This window comes from Drosophila yakuba, chromosome 2L, assembly GCF_016746365.2.
Source record: "Drosophila yakuba strain Tai18E2 chromosome 2L, Prin_Dyak_Tai18E2_2.1, whole genome shotgun sequence".
NCBI classification, from domain to species: domain Eukaryota; kingdom Metazoa; phylum Arthropoda; class Insecta; order Diptera; family Drosophilidae; genus Drosophila; species Drosophila yakuba.
Window position 1 is genome coordinate 26,796,418 of NC_052527.2, and position 22,889 is coordinate 26,819,306.

General features: G+C 41.4%; 1 protein-coding gene across 18 annotated transcripts in view; it reads left to right on the top strand.

Moving 5' to 3' along the window:
* Nucleotides 1–22,889, top strand: part of LOC26536134 (protein CEPU-1) — a 427,226-nt gene that overhangs the window by 74,124 nt on the left and 330,213 nt on the right. For 15 of the 18 annotated variants that reach the window (XM_039370839.1, XM_039370842.1, XM_039370843.2 and 12 more), the window contains exons 3-4: nucleotides 10,826–10,870; nucleotides 16,033–16,149. In XM_039370839.1, the coding sequence (XP_039226773.1) occupies nucleotides 10,826–10,870; nucleotides 16,033–16,149 (162 nt within the window). Of the gene's footprint in view, nucleotides 1–10,825; nucleotides 10,871–16,032; nucleotides 16,150–22,274; nucleotides 22,425–22,889 lie in introns of those variants that run through there. The other 3 variants (XM_039370851.1, XM_039370853.1, XM_015189316.3) reach the window with 3 other exon arrangements.

The following is a 22,889-nucleotide window of genomic DNA, read 5'->3' on the forward strand; positions in this document are numbered from 1 at the left end:
TCAGAGCCTCATTCGACATCGACAGAAGAAGATTCCTCTCTCTCGAACGCAGTCTAGGGAAAAGGCCTGAGGTAGGCCTATTTAGAATTTATGCAGGAGTTTCAAGACCTGGGACAAATGAGGCTGGTGAGACATCCACAGTTTAATACACCGCACCATTGCGTGCTCAAACCTAATAGCACATCAACAAAGCTTGGAGTGGTTTTCGACGCATCTTGCAAGACGACGTCCCAGAAATCGGTCAACGACATTATGATGGTCGGACCGGCCATTCAGCCAGGTCTTTATACATTACTCCTTTATTTTCAGATACATCGCTATGCAAAAACTGCTGATGTGGTCAAGATTTTCCGCCAAGTCAACATGTCTTCGGATCACAGATTCCTATACATTCTTTGGAGAACTTCGCCATCGCAACCATTGAGCACCTTGGCATTGAATACTGTAACTTATTGAACAGTGGTTGCACCGTATCTGGCCATACGCAGTTTATCAAATCTAGCCGACAAATTCATGGTCAAATTGGAGTTTGGGGTTAAAACCATCAAATCGTCGTTCTATGTGGATGACTTCCTGGGTGGAGCGGATGAAGTCCTGAGAAGTTAAAGCGGTTATACAGGATAGCCAACTAGATCTCGCAAAATGGCATTAAAATCACTGCAAGTTTGTCGACGACGCTGCAGTCAAACATTTGCAGTTGGACGACGAAAAGCTAACCAGCACGCTTAACCTAAAATGGGACCAAGTATGGGACCCATTCAGACCACGTTACCTCCTCCACGTTAGCTCCTAAAACTACATTGGGGTGAGTCAGTACCCCAAGGCATTCATACAGCTTGAAAGTCTCTGCTTGCGTCGTTGGAGTCTGTAGTAATGCCACCACATTGCCTTCAACTAGCGATACGCACCTTTCAGATACACGCCTCCATTTGAGCGTATGGATGCTGCATCTACGCTCGCACACTTGGATGAGATTGTCCAACCAAGGTACAGCTAATCGAAGTTGCTCCCACTAAGAAGCTATCCCTGCCAAAATTATAATTTTGTGGAGCACATTGGAATCGCCAACACTCAGCCACCTTATCAACCTTTGTTCGCAATCGAATTGCTGAAATTTAAGAAAGCCGTCAGATTGCCACTGGAGACATGTTCCTACCCACTGCACTTGACTGATATCCTGTCCAGAGGTTGCACCATCACCGAGTTGGAACAATCCAGGGACCTGAGTTTCTACGTCAAGATCATTAACATTGACCAAAGGACAGTCAAGACAAAATTGACATTGATATGAAAACTGTGCAACTGGAGAAAAGAAAATCAGTTTTTCCCGTACACACGACCACTAATCAACTGCTTAAAGGAATCTACAAAATCAGTTCGCATCATCGATGCTTACTAGTTATAACCTGGCTGTACAGATTTATTCAGCGCTTCCGTAAACTCACACCATTCCAATTGCTGTTGCCGACGTAAGCAGAATTGCTGCGGGTCTGGAATATTCAAACCATTCACTTCGCTCAAGATGGCTTCCAACTGCTAAAGGTCGGAGGGCGCCTGGAGCTAGCAGACTACCCAGAAACCCAAAAGCATCCTGCCCTGCTCCCAGCTAAGGATACATTTGTATCACAGTTCGCTCGCCATCTTCATCTACAGAACTATCACGCCGGGCCACGAATGCTCGTCGCTTTAATTCGAAAACAGTTCTGGATAGTGAATGCAAGGGACTTGGCGCGACAAGCACTACCTGAACTTCCACCAATCGACGACAATCTGGACAAGTTGGATTTATAGGAAAGGGTCAGCGCACTTAAGCATCACATCTGCAGTCGCTGAAGCCACGAGTATATAAACGAGCTCCAAAATCGCACAACCTGGACAAAGACTTCACCAAATCTAGCTGTCATCGTTCACGAGGATAATCTTCCTTCACAACGGTGGCTTCTTGGCATAGTCAGCACCATTGCAGGAGCGGATAACATCGTGCGTGTAGCCAACGTACGCACTGCCAAGGGAATCATCTGCCGCCTTATACGGGAACTGGCCTTATTACCTGTCTCTTGAAAGTCAATCGCATACTTTCAAGGGAGCGGTATGCTGGGTCAAACCCCAATTAGAATAATTATACCCGTTACTTGTAGAGTAAAAGGGTATACTAGATTGGTTGAAAAGTATTATATGTAACAGGCAAAAGGAAGCGTTTCCGACCACATAAAGTAAATATATTCTTGATCAGGATCAATAGCCTAGTCGATCTGGCCATGTCCGTCTGTCTGTCCGTCCGTATGAACGTCGAGATCTCAGGAATTAAAAGAGCTAGAATGTTGAGATCAGGCATACAGACTCCAGGGACATAGACGCAGAGCAAAATTGTCGATTCATGTTGCCCCGCCCATTTTAACGCCGACAATCCGCCCAAAACTGCCACGCCCATACTTTTAAAAAATGTTTTGATATTTTTTAATTTTAGTATTACTCTTGTAAATTTCTATCGATTTGCCAAAAAACCTTTTGCTACGCCCACTCTAACGTCCCCAAGCCGCCAAAGACTGTCAGTGTTGAAAACTCTCCTTCGCACTTCCACTAGCTGAGTAACGGGTATCAGTCAATTGGGAAACTTGACTATCGCGTTCTCTCTGGTTTTTGTATTTGGATTCCGCTCCTTTTGAATGTTGTTAACATAACTTATGTTACATGATGCTGCCAACTCGTACTAGCGAGTGAGTGGCAGATAGGAAGAAGAAGATTAAAGTTAGGAGAAATAATCAAGAATTGTTATTAAAATTTATACTATTAAAACTAGCACCATCCGACTTATTATTTATACTCAAGAAAAAGCTCTTGTTTTTACACATAGATCAGTGTGTGAGAAATGTTAAATTAGAAGCGTTAACTTATATTTTGCAATAATGTTAAGTTTTGCAAATAAGGGGTTTTCCACTTTCCTACCAAATGGGTGTAGAAAAGGTCTAAGATAAGATTGATTCTTGTTAAAAATATACTTATTTCTGCGGTGTCGTGTATCAATTTTTTTATATATATGTTTATGTTTTGATTTAGCTCAGAGTTTATTCTTCCTTCGACAGTAGTTGCCATGTTGGCAATGACTGCTGTTACTATTGTGCCCAATTCATTAATAAGGCCTACTACAAGTATTACCCTCACTAGGTAGACGTAAGCTAGATTTTGTTCCAATTGTTTTAATTTTTTGTACAATAATGTTTTTATCATTATGAAGGTTCGCGATTAGTTCTTGAAATTTGTCAGTGGAGACTGTATTCTTCCAGTTGGATTAAATGTTTGATGATCGTAAATGATGTTATTGTCCGTAGGGATTTCTAGATTCGTTTAGTGGTGATATGCGTTTCCGGGCTGCGTTCCGGGCTGCGTTTTTTATTTATAGATAAAGTTGTTCATGAAATTCGTTCAGTTTTGTCAAGTAGTCGTGTGTTAAATTGAATAGTATTTTTGAACAAGTGTGTATGTCCAGATTCATGCTTGAGTGTATTGCATTGTTAAAAGTTTTAATAGTGTCTGCCTGTATTTCGTAGTAATGTGATTGTAATTTTTGTTCTTTCTTGTTGGTAAGGATGATTCTATTTACTTTTGTTAATATGGAATTCAGTCGTTCGACAGTTGAGTTACTGCTAGATTGTTGGAAAGATGTGATGTGTTCAGGGTCATATTGGGCTAAGGAATCCGTAAATATATCCCCAGCGAATTCGTCTCCTTGACAAAAATTATCTTTTTCGGTATACAAAATTGGCCAAAGAATTTTTTAAATGCCTTCCTGAAACTAATTGCATTTTGTTTAGCTAAATTTTTTTTTGCAATTTCTAAAGTTTTATCGATAATTGTCAGGTTATAGTTGTCGTTAATTGTGTCGATTTCCGCGTGTATAATGTCAAACGGTACGTTTTGTATTTCGCTTAATACGTAAGGAGGTTTTTGTGGGCGTCTGCCGTATTTTAAAGTAAAGCTAATTCTACAGTCCCGGAATGCCTGCGATATTAAACACTTCATCTGCGGGAGATATATTTTCATTTTTTAATGTGTGTACATTTCGACCATTTTTGTCTTGTTCAGTTTATGCTGTTCTGGAGTATATGTGTTTGACTGGTTCAGATGTTAAGATCCACTTCAGTTTCTGGTTGGACTGACACTTTGCACTTCCTATTCAAAAGCATTCTTTCTAAGTAGTTTTGTAAGCTGGTGATAAGCAAAGACCTCATGGGAAAAAAATGTATTTGAGGAAAGGTATGCCTATCGTAAGGCGAATAAAATCGAACTGATCTGCATCAAGAAGTTCAGCCACAGTGCCGAAAAGCAGCCAAGTTGAGGGCCCCTTTTGAAAAATGTTTAAGTGTATTAAAAATCCCCCATCAGGATCAATATAATAAGTGCCCAAAGCTTCGCACAAACAGTCAAAAAAAATAAAAATCCAATAGCCGTGCGGGGAATTATGCACTTCTAAGACACAAATGAAGATCGAGTCTGATATGCGTCCCATCCACCCGGATAACACAAGTTATCCGCAAGTTATCACACGGACCAAGAAGAATTGAGTCTGTAAGTACGTGATCCTAAACACCTCGATGCACCTTTCGGGAATAGCTCGTGGACCCTGCCGTTGATTTCTCCCTGCTTGACGGGTTGATCATCCCTATATAATCTTTGAAGCTCTCGCCATGTCGCTGCATCCTTTGGCTGACCCCCCAGCTTCATCATAAAGGCTCTGGGCAGAAAGAATTTCTGGAAACTTTGTTTGAACTCCGACCAGAGCCTGTTGTTTCCTGCCTTTCAGGGGCATCGCTCTTTGAATCTGGTTGATCTCCAGTCCGTACGTCATCGCACCACTCCACCTATTCCAGGAACTTTAACGGCTTTACGTGTTTCACTTTACTTTCGCACCGGTCTCTCCTCTCGCGACTTCCTTCCCTACGGCCCTCGCCGTCTGCCGTGAGGCATAGTTTCCTTGATGTAATTTCCTCGTCGTTCAGATTGTTCCACGTCAACTTCGACGACAGGATCCGTGTCATCTCGAATAAGACCTAGGATAATATGGTGGCGGGGCCGCAACGTGTGTTGTTTATTAGAACTAGAGCTCTTCCCAGAACCACTGTTGCTAAACACCCGAGACCGCACGTCTGCTATGATCTCCCCTGTCAAAGGACACCAACCAATGACTTACTGACCACGCCAGGTTCTTATCCTCTGCTCCCGCAGTATCCTCCTCGTGTGTTTTTTAACGTTGCAGTCTTAGCCTAGTAGACTTAATCGTTTAGCGTCTCGGGCAGTACGCCATTGACATTCCAGGTCAGAATTTTAAGTTTTTCTGTCATTCTTGAGAAAAAATAGAAATAAAATAAATAAAAATAAATAAAATTACTATGAGCCGAAGCGATATTCGCTCTCCATGCCAGCGGGAGCAAGACGAACGTCGGTTTCTTTAAAAGAAGAACGCTTAGTTCCTATTTATATCAACACAGCACGCAACTATAAGATATGCAGTAAAAGAGCGGTCATTGAACCTAAATCCTAAACTCAAAGCTAATACAATAACTTCGCTAAACACTCCAGAAATTGCACATCGCTTCCCGACAGTGACAAGTACAGTGACCTCAATAACTACCGCAACTGGAGTTACAACAACAACGGGAAACAACAAAAAGAAACTGAAGCGCAGCCCCTTCAGCTAAATGCAAACAAAAAGGTAGGTTTGACCTTGCAGACGGGTATGGACCGCTACATTACTATTAAAAGAAAATTAAGCACTCAAAAACAAATCAAAAATCCCACGTGACAATAGTAACTCAACGTCTAGCGAAGCGCCAACAAACATCTATAGGTTCGAGTTTCTGGTAGAGAACACTGGCGACCTGTCATCAGAGAAAAAAAGGAGCCAAAGCCTGCTCCAATTTTTATCCGTAAGAAGAGCTAAAGCACTCTAGTGAATCAACTGGTTGACCTAATTGGAAAGAACAATTTTCACATAACCCAAATAATAAAGGGCACAATCCCACAACTTCAGAGAGTTATAAATTATGACACCTATCAGCTTAAAGCAGCAAGGGTCTACAAGTTATTTTGAAGGGCATTGAGTCCGAGGTGATGCCCAAAGGAATTACGGAGGCGCTACAGAAAAAAAGGCTTTACCGCTAAATCAGTTTTTAACATTCTGAACAAAGACAAAAATCCGCAACGACTTTTTAAGAAAGAGCTCGAACCGGAAACGAAGCCTTTAAAAAGAAACGAGTTTCATTTAATCTACAAGCTACAGTTTATTCTGCATCGTAGAATCACAGTAGAAGGTCTGCATAAGCGCAAGACTTCTGTACAATGTACAAACTGACTGGAATATGGCCACGTCCGATCTTACTCATCACGTAGTTTGTAGAGATCTCCACGTTTCTGCAAACAGCCCAGCAATCAAGAACATACCCCTCGAGCAAAGGTGCAGGAGCTGTGGGGGCAATCACACAGCAAACCCGAAAGTAACGGTTGCAAATGCAACCGTGAGGCCAAACTACTAAAACAAGCAACCGGACACCTCCAACAACGTACGCCGAGTCTGGCAAGGACCAAAATCACTAGCCCTCAGAATAACTCAGCTAGTAGAAGTGCGTGAAAGTGTTTTCAACACTGACCGTTTTTGGCGGTTTGTGGGCGTTAGAGTGGGCGTGGCAACATAAATCGACAAACTTGCGCTGCTTCTATGTCTTGGGAGTCTGTATGCTTAATCTCAACTTTCTAGCTTTTGTAGTTCCTAAGATCTCGACGTTCATACGGACAGACAGACGGACAGACGGACGGACAGACGGACGGACAGACGGACGGACAGACGGACGGACAGACAGACGGACATGGCCAGATCGACTCGTCTATTGATCCTGATCAAGAGTATATATACTTTATATGGTCGGAAACGCTTCCTTCTGCCTGTTACATACTTTTCAAGGAATCTAGTATACCCTTTTACTCTACGAGTAACGGGTATAATTAAACAAAAAAAATAGATGCCATGATGTACACCATGCAAAAAACATGATTTGGTTTAGTCGTTATGTCGTTATTATGCGAAACCAAAAACCTCCTGATACAAATGCTTGTATAACAAGAGTGCAAATAAATAATGTGATTCCCTACATATAGTTATGTGGAACGCTAATGGTGTTTCACAATGTAAACTTGAACTAACTGAATTCCTATACGAGAAACACATCGACGTAATGCTTATCTCGGAAACACACCTTACAAACAAAAACAACTTTCAAATAAATGGCTTACTTTTTTACGGTGCTAATCCGAACCCGATGGAGGGACAGGAATCCTTGTTTTCTGAAAATTATCTGCAGGCCACATCTATAAATATACAGATGGGGACAATAACCACCTTAGCCTAGCCACCGTATATTGTTTCCCCGCTTTAAAATAAGGGAAGATCAATTCCTTACGTGAACCCAAAAGGCGACGTGAATACGACATTGACAAATCAACCACAACACTGGAATCCATTCGTGTTGCAGCAGACCAATATTCTACTCCCCAAACTTACACAATAGATAAAAAAATAGATATACAAAAAAGACAAATAAACAACTCGAGCAATTAGTGCATGTAAAGCGACGCTCCCCATCAGCTAAACAGAGACTAAAATATGCCACAAAAAAGCTAACCAAAGCCCTGCAACAAAAAGAAGAGCATGCCAAACGTCGATACATATAGAAACTATCAACAACAAGAACAAAGCATTTACTGTGGAGAGCTCGCCCAACTCTTTGTCCACCGACCGTCACCGTGTCGCCAATAAGAAATTCCAGAGGCGGCTGGGCTCGATGTGATGAAGACAGGACGAGTATATTTGCCGCTCACCTACAAAAAGTCTTCCAACCAAGCCAAGCTACTAAAGCATATACATTACCAACTTCAACAAATGACTCCAATCACCAGCATGAGCCAAACGTGTTTCACCCAAGATCAATTTTAAAACTCTTAAATGAGCACATTAATCCAAAGAAACCCCTCGGCTGCCTTACTGTGCCAATTGCTATATAACCCAACTATTAAACGCCATAACAAGAGTTGGTCACTTCCTAGACAGATAAAAAAAATCAATCATTATAATGATTCCTTAACCCGGAAGGGATCCGACATCTGCTTCTACCGACCCAACCCGTACCTTTAAGCTTACTACATAATACCAGCACATCAATTTTGTTTTTGCGAAAAACATTGTGATACCAACATAGCACAAGAGGTAACATACCTGGAAGTACACCTCGACAGACGTCTCACGTGGCCTCAGAACTATCACCGGGGAACCGTGGTATGTGCAAAACGAAAACATTAAACAAGACTTGAACAGTCAAAAATGCAATAGCCAAAATCAAGAGGAAATACTACTTCAAGCTTACTTTGCGCCCCAACCACCTAGGCAACTCAGCAATTAATTCCGTCTCCGCCGTAAAGACCTAACTGCCCAGCGAAAAAACTTTTAAGGGACGTCTCATCGAAGGACAGTTTAAAATAAAGAGTTGACAAAATAAAATAGTATTAAGATTGTAAAACCTATAAATAGTTCTCATATTATAAGAGAATATGTAATAAATCCCCGCACGGTTAATAAAAAAAAATATATTATCCTAGGTCTCATTCGAGCTGGCATTGTGGGCGACGAGAAAACGACGTCAAGGACGTCACGACGCCGCAGAGCAGACAACGAGGGCCGTCGGAGTCCACATTGAGTATCCCTTCCACAAAACGGTCGTAAATTAGAAACCCGCGAGAGGAGAGATAGGTGCAAAAGTGGAGTGAAACACGAAAAGCCGTTAAAGTTCCTGGAATAGGTGGAGTGATGCGATGACGTACGGATTGGAGAAAGGCAGGAAACAACAGGCTCTGGTCGGAGTTCAAACAAAGTTTCCAGAAATTCTTTCTGCCTAGAGGCTTTATGATATTGCATCAGGCAAAGGATGCAACGACATGGCGAGAGCTTCAAAGTTTATATAAGGATGATCATCCGGTCAAGCATCGAGAAATCAACGCCAGGGTCCATGAGCTATTTCCGAAAGGATGCATCCAGCCGTCTAGAAGCCCGTACAGCTTACCAATAGTAATGTTAATTTGATAAACAACATTGTAGACCAGCTATGGTAGGCGAAGTACATAAGTGGTCTAGATTTAGAAGGCGGACACAGACAGATTACGCTGGAAGCTGAATTCCGGAAGAACACAGCATTTACGGTGTTGGGAAAGGGCATATTTCAATGGAAAGGTATGCCATTCGTATGCCACACGCCTTTTCTTGTCAGGACGACATTATAGTAATCGGACGCTGCAGGAACACATGCAAAATAAATGTGGTTAAGTGTAAATTACTCTGGAGAAGAGGTCTTAGGATCAGGCACGCCATTATAATCTCCGGGGGCGTCCCTGGAAACCCAAGGTGGAGCACACGGTCATTAGAATAGCAGGATGCGAGAGCCATGCGATTTAGTTACGCACTATTTCTTAGAGTTGGCACCAGGCTCTCTGGAAGACAGAAAGAGAGCGCTTTAGAGCCATAAGCTTTCTTGTATGCAAGACTCTGTGTCGACCACTGTCGACCAACTTGTGAAGGGCAAGTTACAAGGTCTGATTTTGTCTTTTGGTACAGTGGTCAAAACCCAATTAAACATGGAAACCAATGTTGTCTGCTTCCATAACAAATGCCGTCAGGTAATAAAGCCCGAGCAGTCAAAAATGACCTGTTGGCTATGTGATAGAATGGTGCACACTAAGTGCGCTGGTTTTAACGGCCGAACAAGTGATGACCTAGCTAAAGGCCCTAATCTAAAATACTGATGTGATACTTGCCTAGGAGTTGCGAATGAAATGCAGCTTTTTATGCGCCAAACTAAAGGTGACTTGAAAGGACTGATCAGCAGTTTTGGCGTGGCTAGAGAGCTCATGATCTTCGAGCTGATGATCTTCTTTCTGCGCTTGATTCACAATTTAATAGCCTCAAACTATTAGAATAATCTCCAAAGCGCAAGAAAGCCGCTGGTGGTAGGCTGCCTAAGGGGAATGCCCTGCAACCTTCGGCAAGTGATCAACAGGACTCCACAGCTAATCAGTTGACGATCGCAGCAAACCCTCAAATGTTGCTTAGATCGGCAGCTAAAAAAGATTCGGTGCAATCCGATCAATCGGTTGTGGAGGGAGTCCAGCCTGGGATTGCTACAGATTCCGTTTTGTCCGCACTGGTTTCTCAACCGCTGATTCCACCCGTCCCGAATTGTTTACCACCACAAAGAAATATTGAGTCCGGACTACCGGCTCAAGTTGGCACTTCAGAAACACAATCTGCAGTCCTAAAACCCCTCTCGGTGGTTCCACTAAAGAAACAAATTTTTGTTTCTCGGCTTTCCCCTGATCAAACATCATCTGATGTACTGTCTTATATACAAGACAAAACAAAAGCCGACAACATAAAAGTGGAAAAATTTAATTTTTCTTATGCTAGGGACATCTCATCTTTCAAGATAACTGTCCCAAATGAGCTATTCTCAACCATATGTTCTGGTGATTTTTGGCCGGAAAGTATGATTGTGAATGAGTTTGAAGCTAAGATTAAAAATAGAAAAAAAAAAGGCCCGTGGGAATTAAACTTCCCACAAGTGGCCAGATCACTGCCCCATCCTCCTCTACTACTTCTACTTCTTTATCTTCAAAAAACTAAAGTCTAGTCTCACTATCTGTTATCAAAACGTAAGAGGCTTGTGTAGTAAGCTAACTAATTTGTATTATAATAACCTTTCCTTTGCATCCCATATTATTGTGTTTACAGAGACTTGGTTACAACCGGAGATACTTAACTCCGAAGTTTTCCCAGGTATGTACACAGTATACAGCCATGATCGTCCCTCCAGGCGGGGAGGGGGAGTCCTAATTGCTGTTAGGTCTACCCTCACGTCAGAGGAGGTACTTTTTGATGAGTTCCGTAACTTAGAATTCTTATGCGTAAAGCTGTCATTTTCTGATAGCCATGTTTATATTACGTGCTCGTACATTCCGCCGTCTTCTGAATTTCCTGAATATATTAACCATTTGTCGGCTATCCAATTTGTTTTAAACAGACTGGCCGATAGGGACCAACTAGTTTTTCTAGGTGACTTTAATATACCAGGCACTAAGTGGTCCACTGAAGAACAGTCGAATATTCTCCTGCCTATAGCACAGCATGACTTTATTGACGGCTTGCTTGACATATCGTTGTCGCAAGTTAATTATATTCGAAATTCTCTTGGTCGTTTATTGGATCTATGTTTTGTTACAAGTCCTGAAAGTGTGTTTCTGACTAGAGTAGCACCTCTTAGTCAACCAGAAGATCCATACCATCCAACTTTCGAGGTGACAATGGACATAGGTACCATAATAAAAGAGAGGCCAGATAAGTCAACCAAACGAATTCATTGTTTTCGTTAGGCAAACTTTCGGAGGCTAAATCTTTTTATATCTGGCTTTAATTGGTCCGATCTATATTCTTGCAGCATAATGGCCGATGCCATAGATATTTTTTATACTGCAATTAAATAATTTTTCAACTCTTGTGTTCCGATGTACTATCCGTCTACCTCTTACAAACCTCCTTGGTTTAATAAAGAGTTGACACATCTAAGAAATGTTAAGTCCAGACTTTATATAAAATTTAAAAATACCGGTTCTCAATCTATATTTTCTAAATATGTAAGTGCTCGGTTAAATTTTACCGTGCTTAACGCTCAGTGTTATAAGAATTATTTAAACCGTTGTAAGTTCCAGTTCGCACAGGATCCCAAACAGTTTTATAATTTTGTTAACACTAAGCGCAAAACAACCAGTTACCCTTCCTCGCTATTTTTTGAAAATACTTCGGTAACATCGGATCAGGCAATAGCCGATCTATTTGCCAAGTTTTTTCAAACCACATATTCTACGTTACCTCATTCTGAACGGCCTTACTCTTACGCGGTATCAAAGTCAAATTTAATATTCTGTCCCACTTTAAACGAAAGCTCACTGCTTTATGATCTTCAGCGAGTTAAGCCTGTCTATTCGCCAGGTCCCGACGGAATTCCTGGCTGTGTGCTTAGATTCTGTGCGGAAGCCTTGTGCAAGCCTCTACTAAAACTTATCTTTAACTTATCTCTGGAATCTACACAGTTCCCCCAAATATGGAAGGAGTCCTTTGTGATCCGTCTCCATAAAAAAGGTAGCAAATCGGATGCAAGCAATTACAGAGGAATCTCCAAATTGTCTGCTATCCCTAAGCTTTTTGAAAACGTTATCGCTCCTCATTTGCAGCACCTTTGTAGGTCAATTATATCACCATGTCAGCATGGGTTCATGAAACGCAGATCAACAACTACTAACCTTCTGGAGCTAACCTCCTTCGTAGTACAGGGCTTCAAAAATAATCTTCAAACAGATGTCATTTATACGGATTTTAGTAAAGCATTCGACTCTGTTAATCATTCACTTTTAATAAAAAAACTTGATTTATTAGGTTTCCTGTTGATCTCCTAAATTGGATTCTAAGTTATCTGAATGGCAGGACGCAACGGGTCCTCTTTAAAAATTCTCTTTCTTGTATTCTCCGAGTCACATCCGGCGTCCCACAAGGGAGCCACCTAGGTCCGCTCCTTTTTACCTTATTTATTAACGACCTTCCCTTAATAATAAATCATTCGCGTGTACTAATGTACGCTGATGATGTAAAATTAAGGTTGCAATATAAGGACTTTTCTCGCCATTTGGACTTACAATCCGATCTAGATCGCTTTCAAACCTGGTGCCGTAATAACGTATTAAACTTAAATGGCTCTAAGTGTAAAGTTATGAACTCTTATCGTGCCAACTCAATGCACGCAACTTACACTTTAAGTGGGTGCTTTTTGAACAGAATAACACATCTTGATAATCTTGGAGTTCTTCTGGCCCCTAAACTTAAATTTTCAGACCATATTTCGTCTATTGTCAATAAGGCCAGAGGTGTGCTTGGTTTTATAAAACGGTGGTCAAAGAATTTGATGATCCTTACATGACCAAAACCTTATTTATTTCTCTAGTCCGTCCGATCCTCGAGTATGGATCACCTGTTTGGAGTCCACAATATGAAGTTTACTCGGACCGCATCGAATCGGTTCAAAAGTACTTCTTACTTTTTGCCTTACGGCGCCTTAATTGGGATGCAAACCTTAGATTACCTCCCTATTCAAGTAGATTAATGTTAATTAACTTACCCTCCTTAGCTAACCGTAGAACGATGCTTGGAACAGTCTTTATTTTTAACCTTATTCGTGGTGAAGTGGATAGTCCCGACCTGGTTAGTCGGCTAAACTTCACTGTTCCGAGCAGATTTACTAGAAATTATGTACCTCTAATTTTAAATCATTGTAGATCTAATTATGAGTTGCATGATCCCTACAGAGTACGACTATAATAGATTGTATCCTATTATCTCTAATTCTGACTCTCTGCCGTTTTTAAAGCGATCAATACTAACATACTTAACGAACTCTTAGATCTTACTACTATATACATTTCCTAGTCCTTAACTGTCTTCTATATCGCGTCTCTCTTCCCGCGATTCGAGCCGTACGATACATGGCAGCGCCCCTCGGTCGGTTGGGCGGGAGGTGTGGCCGAAGGACTCGCTCGTAAAAAAAAAAAAAATATGATTCTCAGACATTTGTTGCTGAAAACCTACAGTTTTTGCGTTACTTTCTTCGTAGCGAGCCATGTCTCACTTCCGTATAGCAGTATGGATTTCACACACGCATTGTAGATCCGGAGCTTTGTTCGCCGGCTTATTTCTCTGTTTTTACCAAATGCGGTTGGGAGACAACAGCTGAGCGGGCTTTGCCAAGGCGACTCAAGACATCATCATCCACTCCACCATTGTTGGATATTATGGTGCCAAGGTATGGGAAACTGTTGACGAACTCGATTGGGTTCCCATGTATGATGATGTTTCCTTGGTTGGAGTGGGTAAATCGCATACCTTGTGTTTTTGCTACATTTATCTCGAGTCCGACGCCGCTGGCTATCCTGACGAGGTCATCAATTTTATATCGCCGAGTCTATGAGAGATAAGACAGTTCTCGTCTGCATAGTCCAAATCCTTAAGGTGCCTGGTGAGGCTCCACGTAATTCCGCGCTCGGACGAGCATACTTCGCTCATTAACTCGTCCACCACGATGTTCCAAAGAAGAGGTGATAGAGGGCATTCCTTGCCGAATTCCGGTGTTTGTCTGGAAAGGTTCACTTGTTTTTCCGTTGTGCAGTACCGCCAAGTTGGCATCGTCATACATCGATTTGATAATAGCGATGAGGTTCGCAGGTACTCCTTTTCTTGTAAGTGATCGCCATAACTAAGTCGAACGCCTCTTGAAGTCGATGAACACGAGGTAAAGCGGGCCTCTACATTCCACAGCTTGCTCGGTAATTATGCGTAGTGTGTTTGCCTGATCTACGCAACTCCTGTGTGATCTGAAGCCTGCCTGTTCGTCTCGAATTGTTGGCTTGATTTTTTCCTAGAGGCGTTCGTTCAGCAGTGTAGCTTGGATTTTATGGCTAGTGTTGAGCAGTGTTATCCCTCTCCAGTTGTTGCAGTCGCTGAGGTCGCCTTTCTTAGGGAGCTTCACGATGATTCCGCCTCTCCAGGAGTCAGTTACAGTCTCGCCTTCCAATATCCGTGCGAAATGTGGATGCATCAGCTGAGTGTCAACTTAAAGCAGTTCGGCTGGTACGTTGTCCTCATCGGCTGCCCTGTTGCCCACAATCTCCCTTACATGCGGGGGGGTATCCTGGTATTCCCCCTTGGTGGCGCAATGCTTCTATAGTCCGTAGCCACGTTTGGTGATGTGGTGTGGCTAGTTCCCATGATGTGTTGGCGCCAACTCCGGATCTGTGCATCATCGCTTGTCGGTGTTGGCTGTTATCAGTGTTCCTTGAGTAGTTGCGGTTCAACTTCATTTCAAGTTCTCCAATGACCAACTCATGATCACTGTCTATAGATGCTCCCCTTTTGTTCCGTACGTCCAGTAGTGAGTGTCTCCATTTCCTGCTTATGCAAATGAGGTCGATCTGGTTCGCGTGTTACCACTAGGAAATGTCCAGGAGTATTTGCGGACATCCTTGTGTGGGAATATTGTGCCGCCGATGACCAGATGGAATAGCTGGCAGAGTTCCACTAATCCCTCTCCGTTGTCATTGCGGGTCCCAGTTCCATGTTGGCTCATGACAGATCTTAGTCCGGTGTTGTAAGGGCCTACTTTCGCATTAAAGTCACCCATGAGGATGTTAATGTCACCGTGCCGTGTCTTGCTGAGGGTTGCTGTAAGGGCAGTGTAAAAGTCGTCGTTGGCGTCTTCCGTCGGTGCATAGCATTATATAGAAATGGAAAAAACATTTGATGGCAGTGATTTTAGGTGCTTATTTCCGCACGTCGTGCCCTCGTATTTATTTTACAAATAATAATTTTTAAATAATATTTGTTTTTATAAAATATATTTTATTATCCCCGTTACTCGTAAAGTAGAAGGGTATGCTAGATTCGTTGAAAAGTATGTAACAGGCAGAAAAAAGCGCCTGCGCGTCCGTATGAACGTCAAGATCTGAGGAACAATAAAAGATAGAAAGTGAAGATTCAGCATGGAGACCCCAGAGATATTGCGCAGCGCAAGTTTGTTGACCCATGTTGCCACGCCCACTGTAATGCCCACACTTTTGAAAAATGTGTTAATATTTTCTTACTTTACATGTAAATTCTTATTATTTTGTACTTTTTGCTACACCCACTTTAATATCCGCCCAAAGCTATCACGCCCACACCTTTCATTTGTTTTGATTTGTTTGCGAGTAGCGGGAATCTGATAGCCGAGGAAATAAAGCGGATTTTATAATATAGTAAAATATAGACTAAAGCACAATATATTTATTGTTTGCCGTAACCAATTGCAAAAAAATAAGAAACTGAAAATAAGAAAATAAACAAAACTTACTTTTTAATAGGTGTCATGGATAAGGCATAGAGACTTACATCTGCTTACTGTTTCTGAAAGCACTTACACTTCGGATCAGCGCTTCACTTCCATTTACAATAAGCAAACTGGAGATTGGTCGTTACAGGTAGGCCTCTTTTTTTTAAGGAAAGCTAAGTATAGCTTGCTTATATGTTTAAGTTCAACCTTATTTATATTCCTGATCTTAGTCAGGACGAATTAGTTTTTGCAAAACTATTATACTTTTATATTTTGTATAAAAACAATACTTACTTACTTTAATATAAATTCTTAAAACATTATAATCCTATAAATTTATGTAACCGAGTTTCGTGTTTCGTTAACTATTCCATAGTTCGAGAAACAATCTGGAAAATTTGAAGACGGTGTATTTAAAGGCAAACGGAACCTTTAAACGATTTTATATCCACGATTCATAATGTGGATGACGCTGAGTTTTTGTGGATGATAACTAGCTGGTTTATATGATATAGGGGCCCGATCTGGCCGTTTCGATTTATATGATAACTGCAACAATCGAGTTTTCATTTCAAGGCGTAGGCATATAAAGTATATATATTCTTGATCATATATATATATGCTCGGCTATTGATCCTGATCAAGAATATATATATTTTATATGGTGGGAAACGCTTCTCTCTGCCTGTTACATATTGTTCAACGAATCTAGTATACCCTTTTTCTGTAACAAATAACAAATTTACATACAACGCCCACAAACCGCCCAAAACTGCCACACCCACACTTTTGAAAATTTTTTTGATATTTTTTCATTTTTGTATTGGTGTTGTAAATTTCTATCGATTTGCCAAAAACCTTTTTGCCACGCCCTGTCTAACGCCCACAAACCGCCCAAAGCTGCCACGCCCATACTTTTGAGAAATGTTTTGATATTTTTTAATTTTTATATTAGTCTTGTAAATTTCTATCGATTTGCCAAAAAACTTTTTGCCACGCCTACTCTAACGCCCACAAACCGCCAAAAACTGTCAGTGTTGAAGACCTCCTTCGCACATTCCCTAGCTGAGTAACGGGTATCAGATAGTCGGGGAACTCGACAATAGCGTTCTCTCTTGTTTTTAATATGCAGGTTGGGTATAAATATCTGGATAAAAATATCAGCAAAAAAAGAGGAAATTTCGCATCGTATGATACCCTGCAGTAACTTACCAACTTTACTAATGACTTTAAAATGTATTCCATCTTCGTGAAATTCATGGATAAAGGGGTTTAACGACTAAATACTTGGCTGCAAAACGTGCGATTTTTAAAGAATCAATTTTTATCGTTGAAATCTGTTCTCGCACTGCTTGCACTATTTTCCAAAAGGCAAGTCTTCTTTCAATGGCCGACGCAACATGAGAATTGGGTAAATAATTTCTGTAGCAGAACAGCATGATATACGCAACAATTCGAAGACTTTAGAGATGGAAGATTGCCGCTCAATTAGTTCAAAAATTCTATTTAATATGTCCCGTTCATAAACTACTGTATGAACGGACCCACATTTTTTGTTTTCTGAGCTTTGTACTTCTGCGCAGAAATTAAACCTATGGAGCTGTGGTCAATTCTACGTAAGAACCATGGACCCGTGGACATAGCTTTATTCTGCTTAGATCACATAAAGTATCTCTATCTATCTAGTTTCTGTTTCCACAATTTTTGCATTCGAATTTTTGCTTTTGTGATAAGGGCGTCGAGAATCAACTCGATAAATGTTGCGCTTCATTCGCATTCATCTACATTCACCTACCATATGCCGATAGTCTTCATTGAGCTTGTCTCGTTGACCTTTAATACATTTTCGCCCTCATCAGTGCACAACTTTGGATGATTAGATGATTGGCCCATTTGGCCAATGGAAAATTTTCTGACAGTAAAACTTCTTTAACTTGGCAAATTTCTAGTAGACCTACATATATATGTGTCAAAGCCAGAAAGCATGTCGGCTGCGAGCTTTTTTCTCTCCAAAGAATTAGCTGAAAATTGTGATCTTCATCAGCAATGCCAACTTGGCGATACATTTTAAAAATGTCGGCTGTAACAGCGAATTTATTTAATCTAAAATTTAGCAATGTTAAGAAAAGCCCCCCTTTATTTAATAAAACAGCTGTTGATGTTTTCCTTGAAGCATCAAACACGCCTTGAAATGAAGTGTTTTCAGGACTCAAGACGCATTGATGGGAGATGTAAAAATGCTGTCTTAGAGGAGCAGATTGTATTATAGACATATGACCCAGATCTTTGTACTCTTTCATAAATGTATGATACATATCTGACAGTGCATCGTCTTGACTTAAGCTGAAGATAACGCCTTTCGGCCGTTTGAAATGACATGCCAAGTATACTAGGATCCTTTTTAAAAAGGAGTCCGACTTGAAATCGGCCCTAAGGCAAACGTTGGACAGAGCGAATAAAAATATTTTCAAAATCTTTTTGTTCAGCTGCGTATTTATTGGTTGTTTTTCGATTCTCATCCACTTGGGTGGTGTTTGCTTGTCCAGGTACAACCGCCACCATGATATTAGTGGTGAAGAGATAGGCTTAGAGAAGTGTCTCCCGCGAATGCCGTGCCCGCTGCCAGACGCCTAGTGAAAGACGAACGTTCGTCTAACCCTTTCCTCAAGCTGGTGGGGACATACCTGGATGGGGTTGCTCGACGACCTCGCTTTCGCTTTCTTTCGTCGTCTTGGATGGTGCGGACTGCGTTGCTGGGTGTTCGACACTTCGACTAGAGATTGCTGTCGTATGCGGACTCATGGTTGCTAACGACTGTGTCCTCCAGGCAATCGCCTGGTGAAACAACAACATGACAGTCCCACGTCTGCTTTTACTGGTGGCGCCGGTACCAAGCCTGCTTTGTTCTTACGGACGCTCCAGGCAATCGTCTGGTTTACGTACAGAATATCCGACACAGTCGACCGGGTCTTCACCAAAATCAGTCTCAGTTCGGGGACTTTCTTCGTCCCGAACGTCTCGAGGTCGCGGTCTTGCTATTTGCCAGCTTTCGCGGCAGTAGCTCTCTTGCTGATTTCGTTGTTTCGCGTCGTTCTCCTTGATTGTCCAGCTTTCGGCCTGCTTATATAGGCCTCCTTTAACCCTTAGTCCTTAATGTCTCCAGTCTCCGGATCCAAAATCCACTGTTTTACTGTTAGCCTGGTCTAAAGTCCAGCGTGGTGCCGTTGCTTTCGTTAACCATGCACGCCGACGCTTACTGTTCTACTGCTGTCCTGCTCCAGATCGTGTCGTGTCACTTTCGCTATCCATATTTTATTCCTCCAAAGCCTCTTTCTTCTTCTTTCACTGCAGATTCCGTTTCTTCAAACTCTCTTTCCCCACGTCTCTTCCTCCGGCGCACGGCGTCGTTTGCCACATTCGGGACTCCAAACTCCGCGACTATGCGTTCCCTTTATGCTTTCTGCAACGTTTTCGCCGTAGTTGTTCGCAAAGGTGCCAGCTCAGTCCATTTAGAAAATCTGTCAATTAGCACCAACATATTGATTCCATGCTTCGGCCTCGGCAATGGTCTGTCGAAGTCGGCATACATTGTTGCCCAGGGCTCTTCCGAGACTTGCGTCAACATTTTTCCCGCTGCCTGCCACTGATTTGAACGTACGCCCTTGCGTCTCTCCGCATTCCTGGCTAGTAGTACCGGGCTGCTGATCGAGCTATTGTTTTTCGACTGCCAACATGGCCGGCTGCTGGAGAGTCGTGGTTTTCTCGTAGAACGGTTTCCCTTAGTTGGCGCGGAAAGCACAGCTTCTAGGGAACCACATCTTCGTTTCCTATAAAGGGTGCCTTCCCATACATATGCTGGAAAATTCTGAGGATGTACTTATATTTTCTCTCGCGTTCCAGATGCATTCTGCTTTGGCCTCTATCTCCTGCGTTCTTCGTAGTGTAAATAATAATACAAGAAATACAGAACGCTATAGTTGAGTTCCTACCCCACGCTCACAAGCCGCCTAGAACTGACCTGCCCATAGTTTTGTTTCAATACTTTATTTTAAATAATGTTATTACTTTTTTACCCACTTTATATGGATGTGCCAGAAAAATTTGGAAATTTCTTGTTCGCAACTCCACTAGTTGAGTAACGGGAACTCGCCTTTAGCGTTTTTAGTTGTCTTTAATTAAAATATTTCCCAAGATTCCTATCATAGCAATATGAAGGCTGTTCGGAATAATCTAACGTAGAATATATTGTTTGAAAAAAACAGGGCAAAAAGATAGATAGATACCGAGGAAGGGTAAAAACTTGTTTTGCGCTGTAAATTTTGGCATCTGTAAATTTTTATAAATTCTGGGTTATAAATTCTTTAGTGTGTCAACTCTTATTATTAAGGAAGTTTGTTGAAGATAGACGGATAGTACACCTGAACACAAGAGTAAACAAATTATTTAATTGCCGTATAAAATATATTTATGGAATCAGCCATAATATTGCAAGCGTAAGGATCAATTCTATTAAAACAGATATAAAATTATTTAGCCTTAGAAAATTAGTTTTCGATTAAAAAGGAATTGGTTTGGTTGACTTTTCTGATTTTTCATTTATTACGGTTCCTGTGTCTATTATAGGATGATATGAACCTTCAAGTTGAGTAAGAGGTGCTAGACTGGATAAAATTACTTTTCAGGACTTTTTATAAGATATAGAGTATTATGTGAGAAGAAAGGCCTCTTTTAGTTGGTCTTTTTATTTGATTATATTATTTCTGGAGCAGGGAAGGTCCCGCCCCGTCCAAAGTAAATTTGTCCACATCTTGGAGTTCTCCATACAAAGGTTTCTGTCTGCGGCGCCGCGACGCCTTTATGCATATCTTATATATACATAATTAAATAATCGCAATACTCATATGTAAAAAAAATATAATTTCATTTTACTGAGTGATTACAAATTAATACCCGTTACTCGTAGAGTAAAAGGGTATACTAGATACGTTGAAAAGTATGTAACAGGCAGAAGGAAGCGTTTCCGACCATATAAAGTATATATATTCTTGATCAGGATCAGTAGCGGAGTCGATTTGGCCATGTCCGTCTGTCCGTCCGTCTGTCCGTCTGTCCGTCTGTCCGTCCGTCCGTCTGTCTGTACGTATGAACGTCGAGATCTCAGGAACTACAAAAGCTAGAAAGTTGAGATTAAGCATACAGACTCCAGGGAAATAGACGCAGCGCAAGTTTGTCAAATCATACTGCCACACCCATTCGAACGCCCACAAACCGCCCAAAACTGCCACGCCCACACTTTTGATAAATGTTTTGATATTTTTTCATTTTTGTATTAGCCTTGTAAATTTCTATCGATTAGCCAAAAAACTTTTTGCCACGCCCACTCTAACGCCCACAAACCGCCAAAAACTGTCAGTGTTGAAGAGTCTCCTTCGCACTTCCACTAGCTGAGTATCGGGTTTCAGATAGTCGGGAAACTCGACTATAGCTCTTGTTATTCTTGAGAAAAACACCGACCGATTATAATTAGACCTCAAACTGAACTCTGATAATTACTCTGATTTGATTGACGTTCAAGAATCGGTTTCGATCTTTTCTAATATGGACTTTAAACTTTAGGGTTCTGATCAAATAAAGAGAGAGAGCTTTGGAGTTGCTGACTTGTCTTTTGCAATTGTCTTTGCATTTCTCTCGGATTAAAGTGCATTCGTTCTTGGATACAAGTGCTGTTACGTGGTGTATTCGTGCCTGTGTCCTGGGAAAGGACTCTGGCCGAGGGAGGGGCATCCGACGTTCAGGCACCATGATGCCAGCGTAAGCTCGACGATTTTGGGTCGTGGGATCTTGGTAAGCCCCTCACCTCTCCAACATAACGAGAATAAATATTAGTAGTACCTTTAAAAGTTCGTACCGTTCGTCAGTCAGCAATCCTTACTGCCCCACAAGCTTTAGCTTGATTGTAAAACGAGCGGGCATTGTTTCGGCCACGTTCCCTCCCCTTCATGCGTCCGCATGTCTGATGGATCGTCGCGGGCCGCGCAATACGATCCCCTTTTGTCAAGGTTGTCCGTCAAACGTTATGTCATCGGTTTTGACCTACTCCACTTCTCGCGTCAGCACCCCTTCTGGAAATGTTTACCTACTCATTTTGTTTTAGTTACAAAAATAGCATAATTTTGTTGAGTAATAGATTGTTGGCTAGTGCCATGTAATACAAAAAAGAATTAAAAGGCTAGCATACAAAAATTATGATAAGTTGGCTATAATTTTTTTTAGCGAGGAGAATTGAATTATCCCCAAGCAAAGGTGCGCACGTCAACAAAAATTGCTATTTACGACTACAAACGTCGCTCTGAGGGCTCTGGTTTTTGCATAACAAAAACAAGGCGGATACTCGCCGCTGAAAGGTAATTTTTATTTAAGACAATATCGAACACAATATATTATATTTAATCTCTTTTAATAAAATACATTGCCTAGAAGGGGCTAACAAAAAGTTTTCTTTAAACCTGGCCCCATTTCTGTTACCATTGTTACAAAACTATACATATATTTACTAATGGTGTAAAAATAAAATGAGCACGAAATTATTTGTATATATATGAATATAAATAAAACTATTTTATATGAGAGAGAAGCTCCCGAAAAATAGGAGTAATTGGAGAATCCTGAGACCATTGCGTGAGCGGAAGTTTTTGTTATTTCAGTTGGCCTCGTCAAGTGGTCAAATGTTTACGATTTGTTATTTCAGTTGGCTTTTCCAAGTGATCGAATGTTTAGGGGACGACGTTAGCTCGCCACAGAGTCTAGACTTTGGAATAAATATGACGTAAATGACAGCTAAGCTTAATCGAAGGGCTCTCGATCTTTGATTACATTTTGTTCATAGAC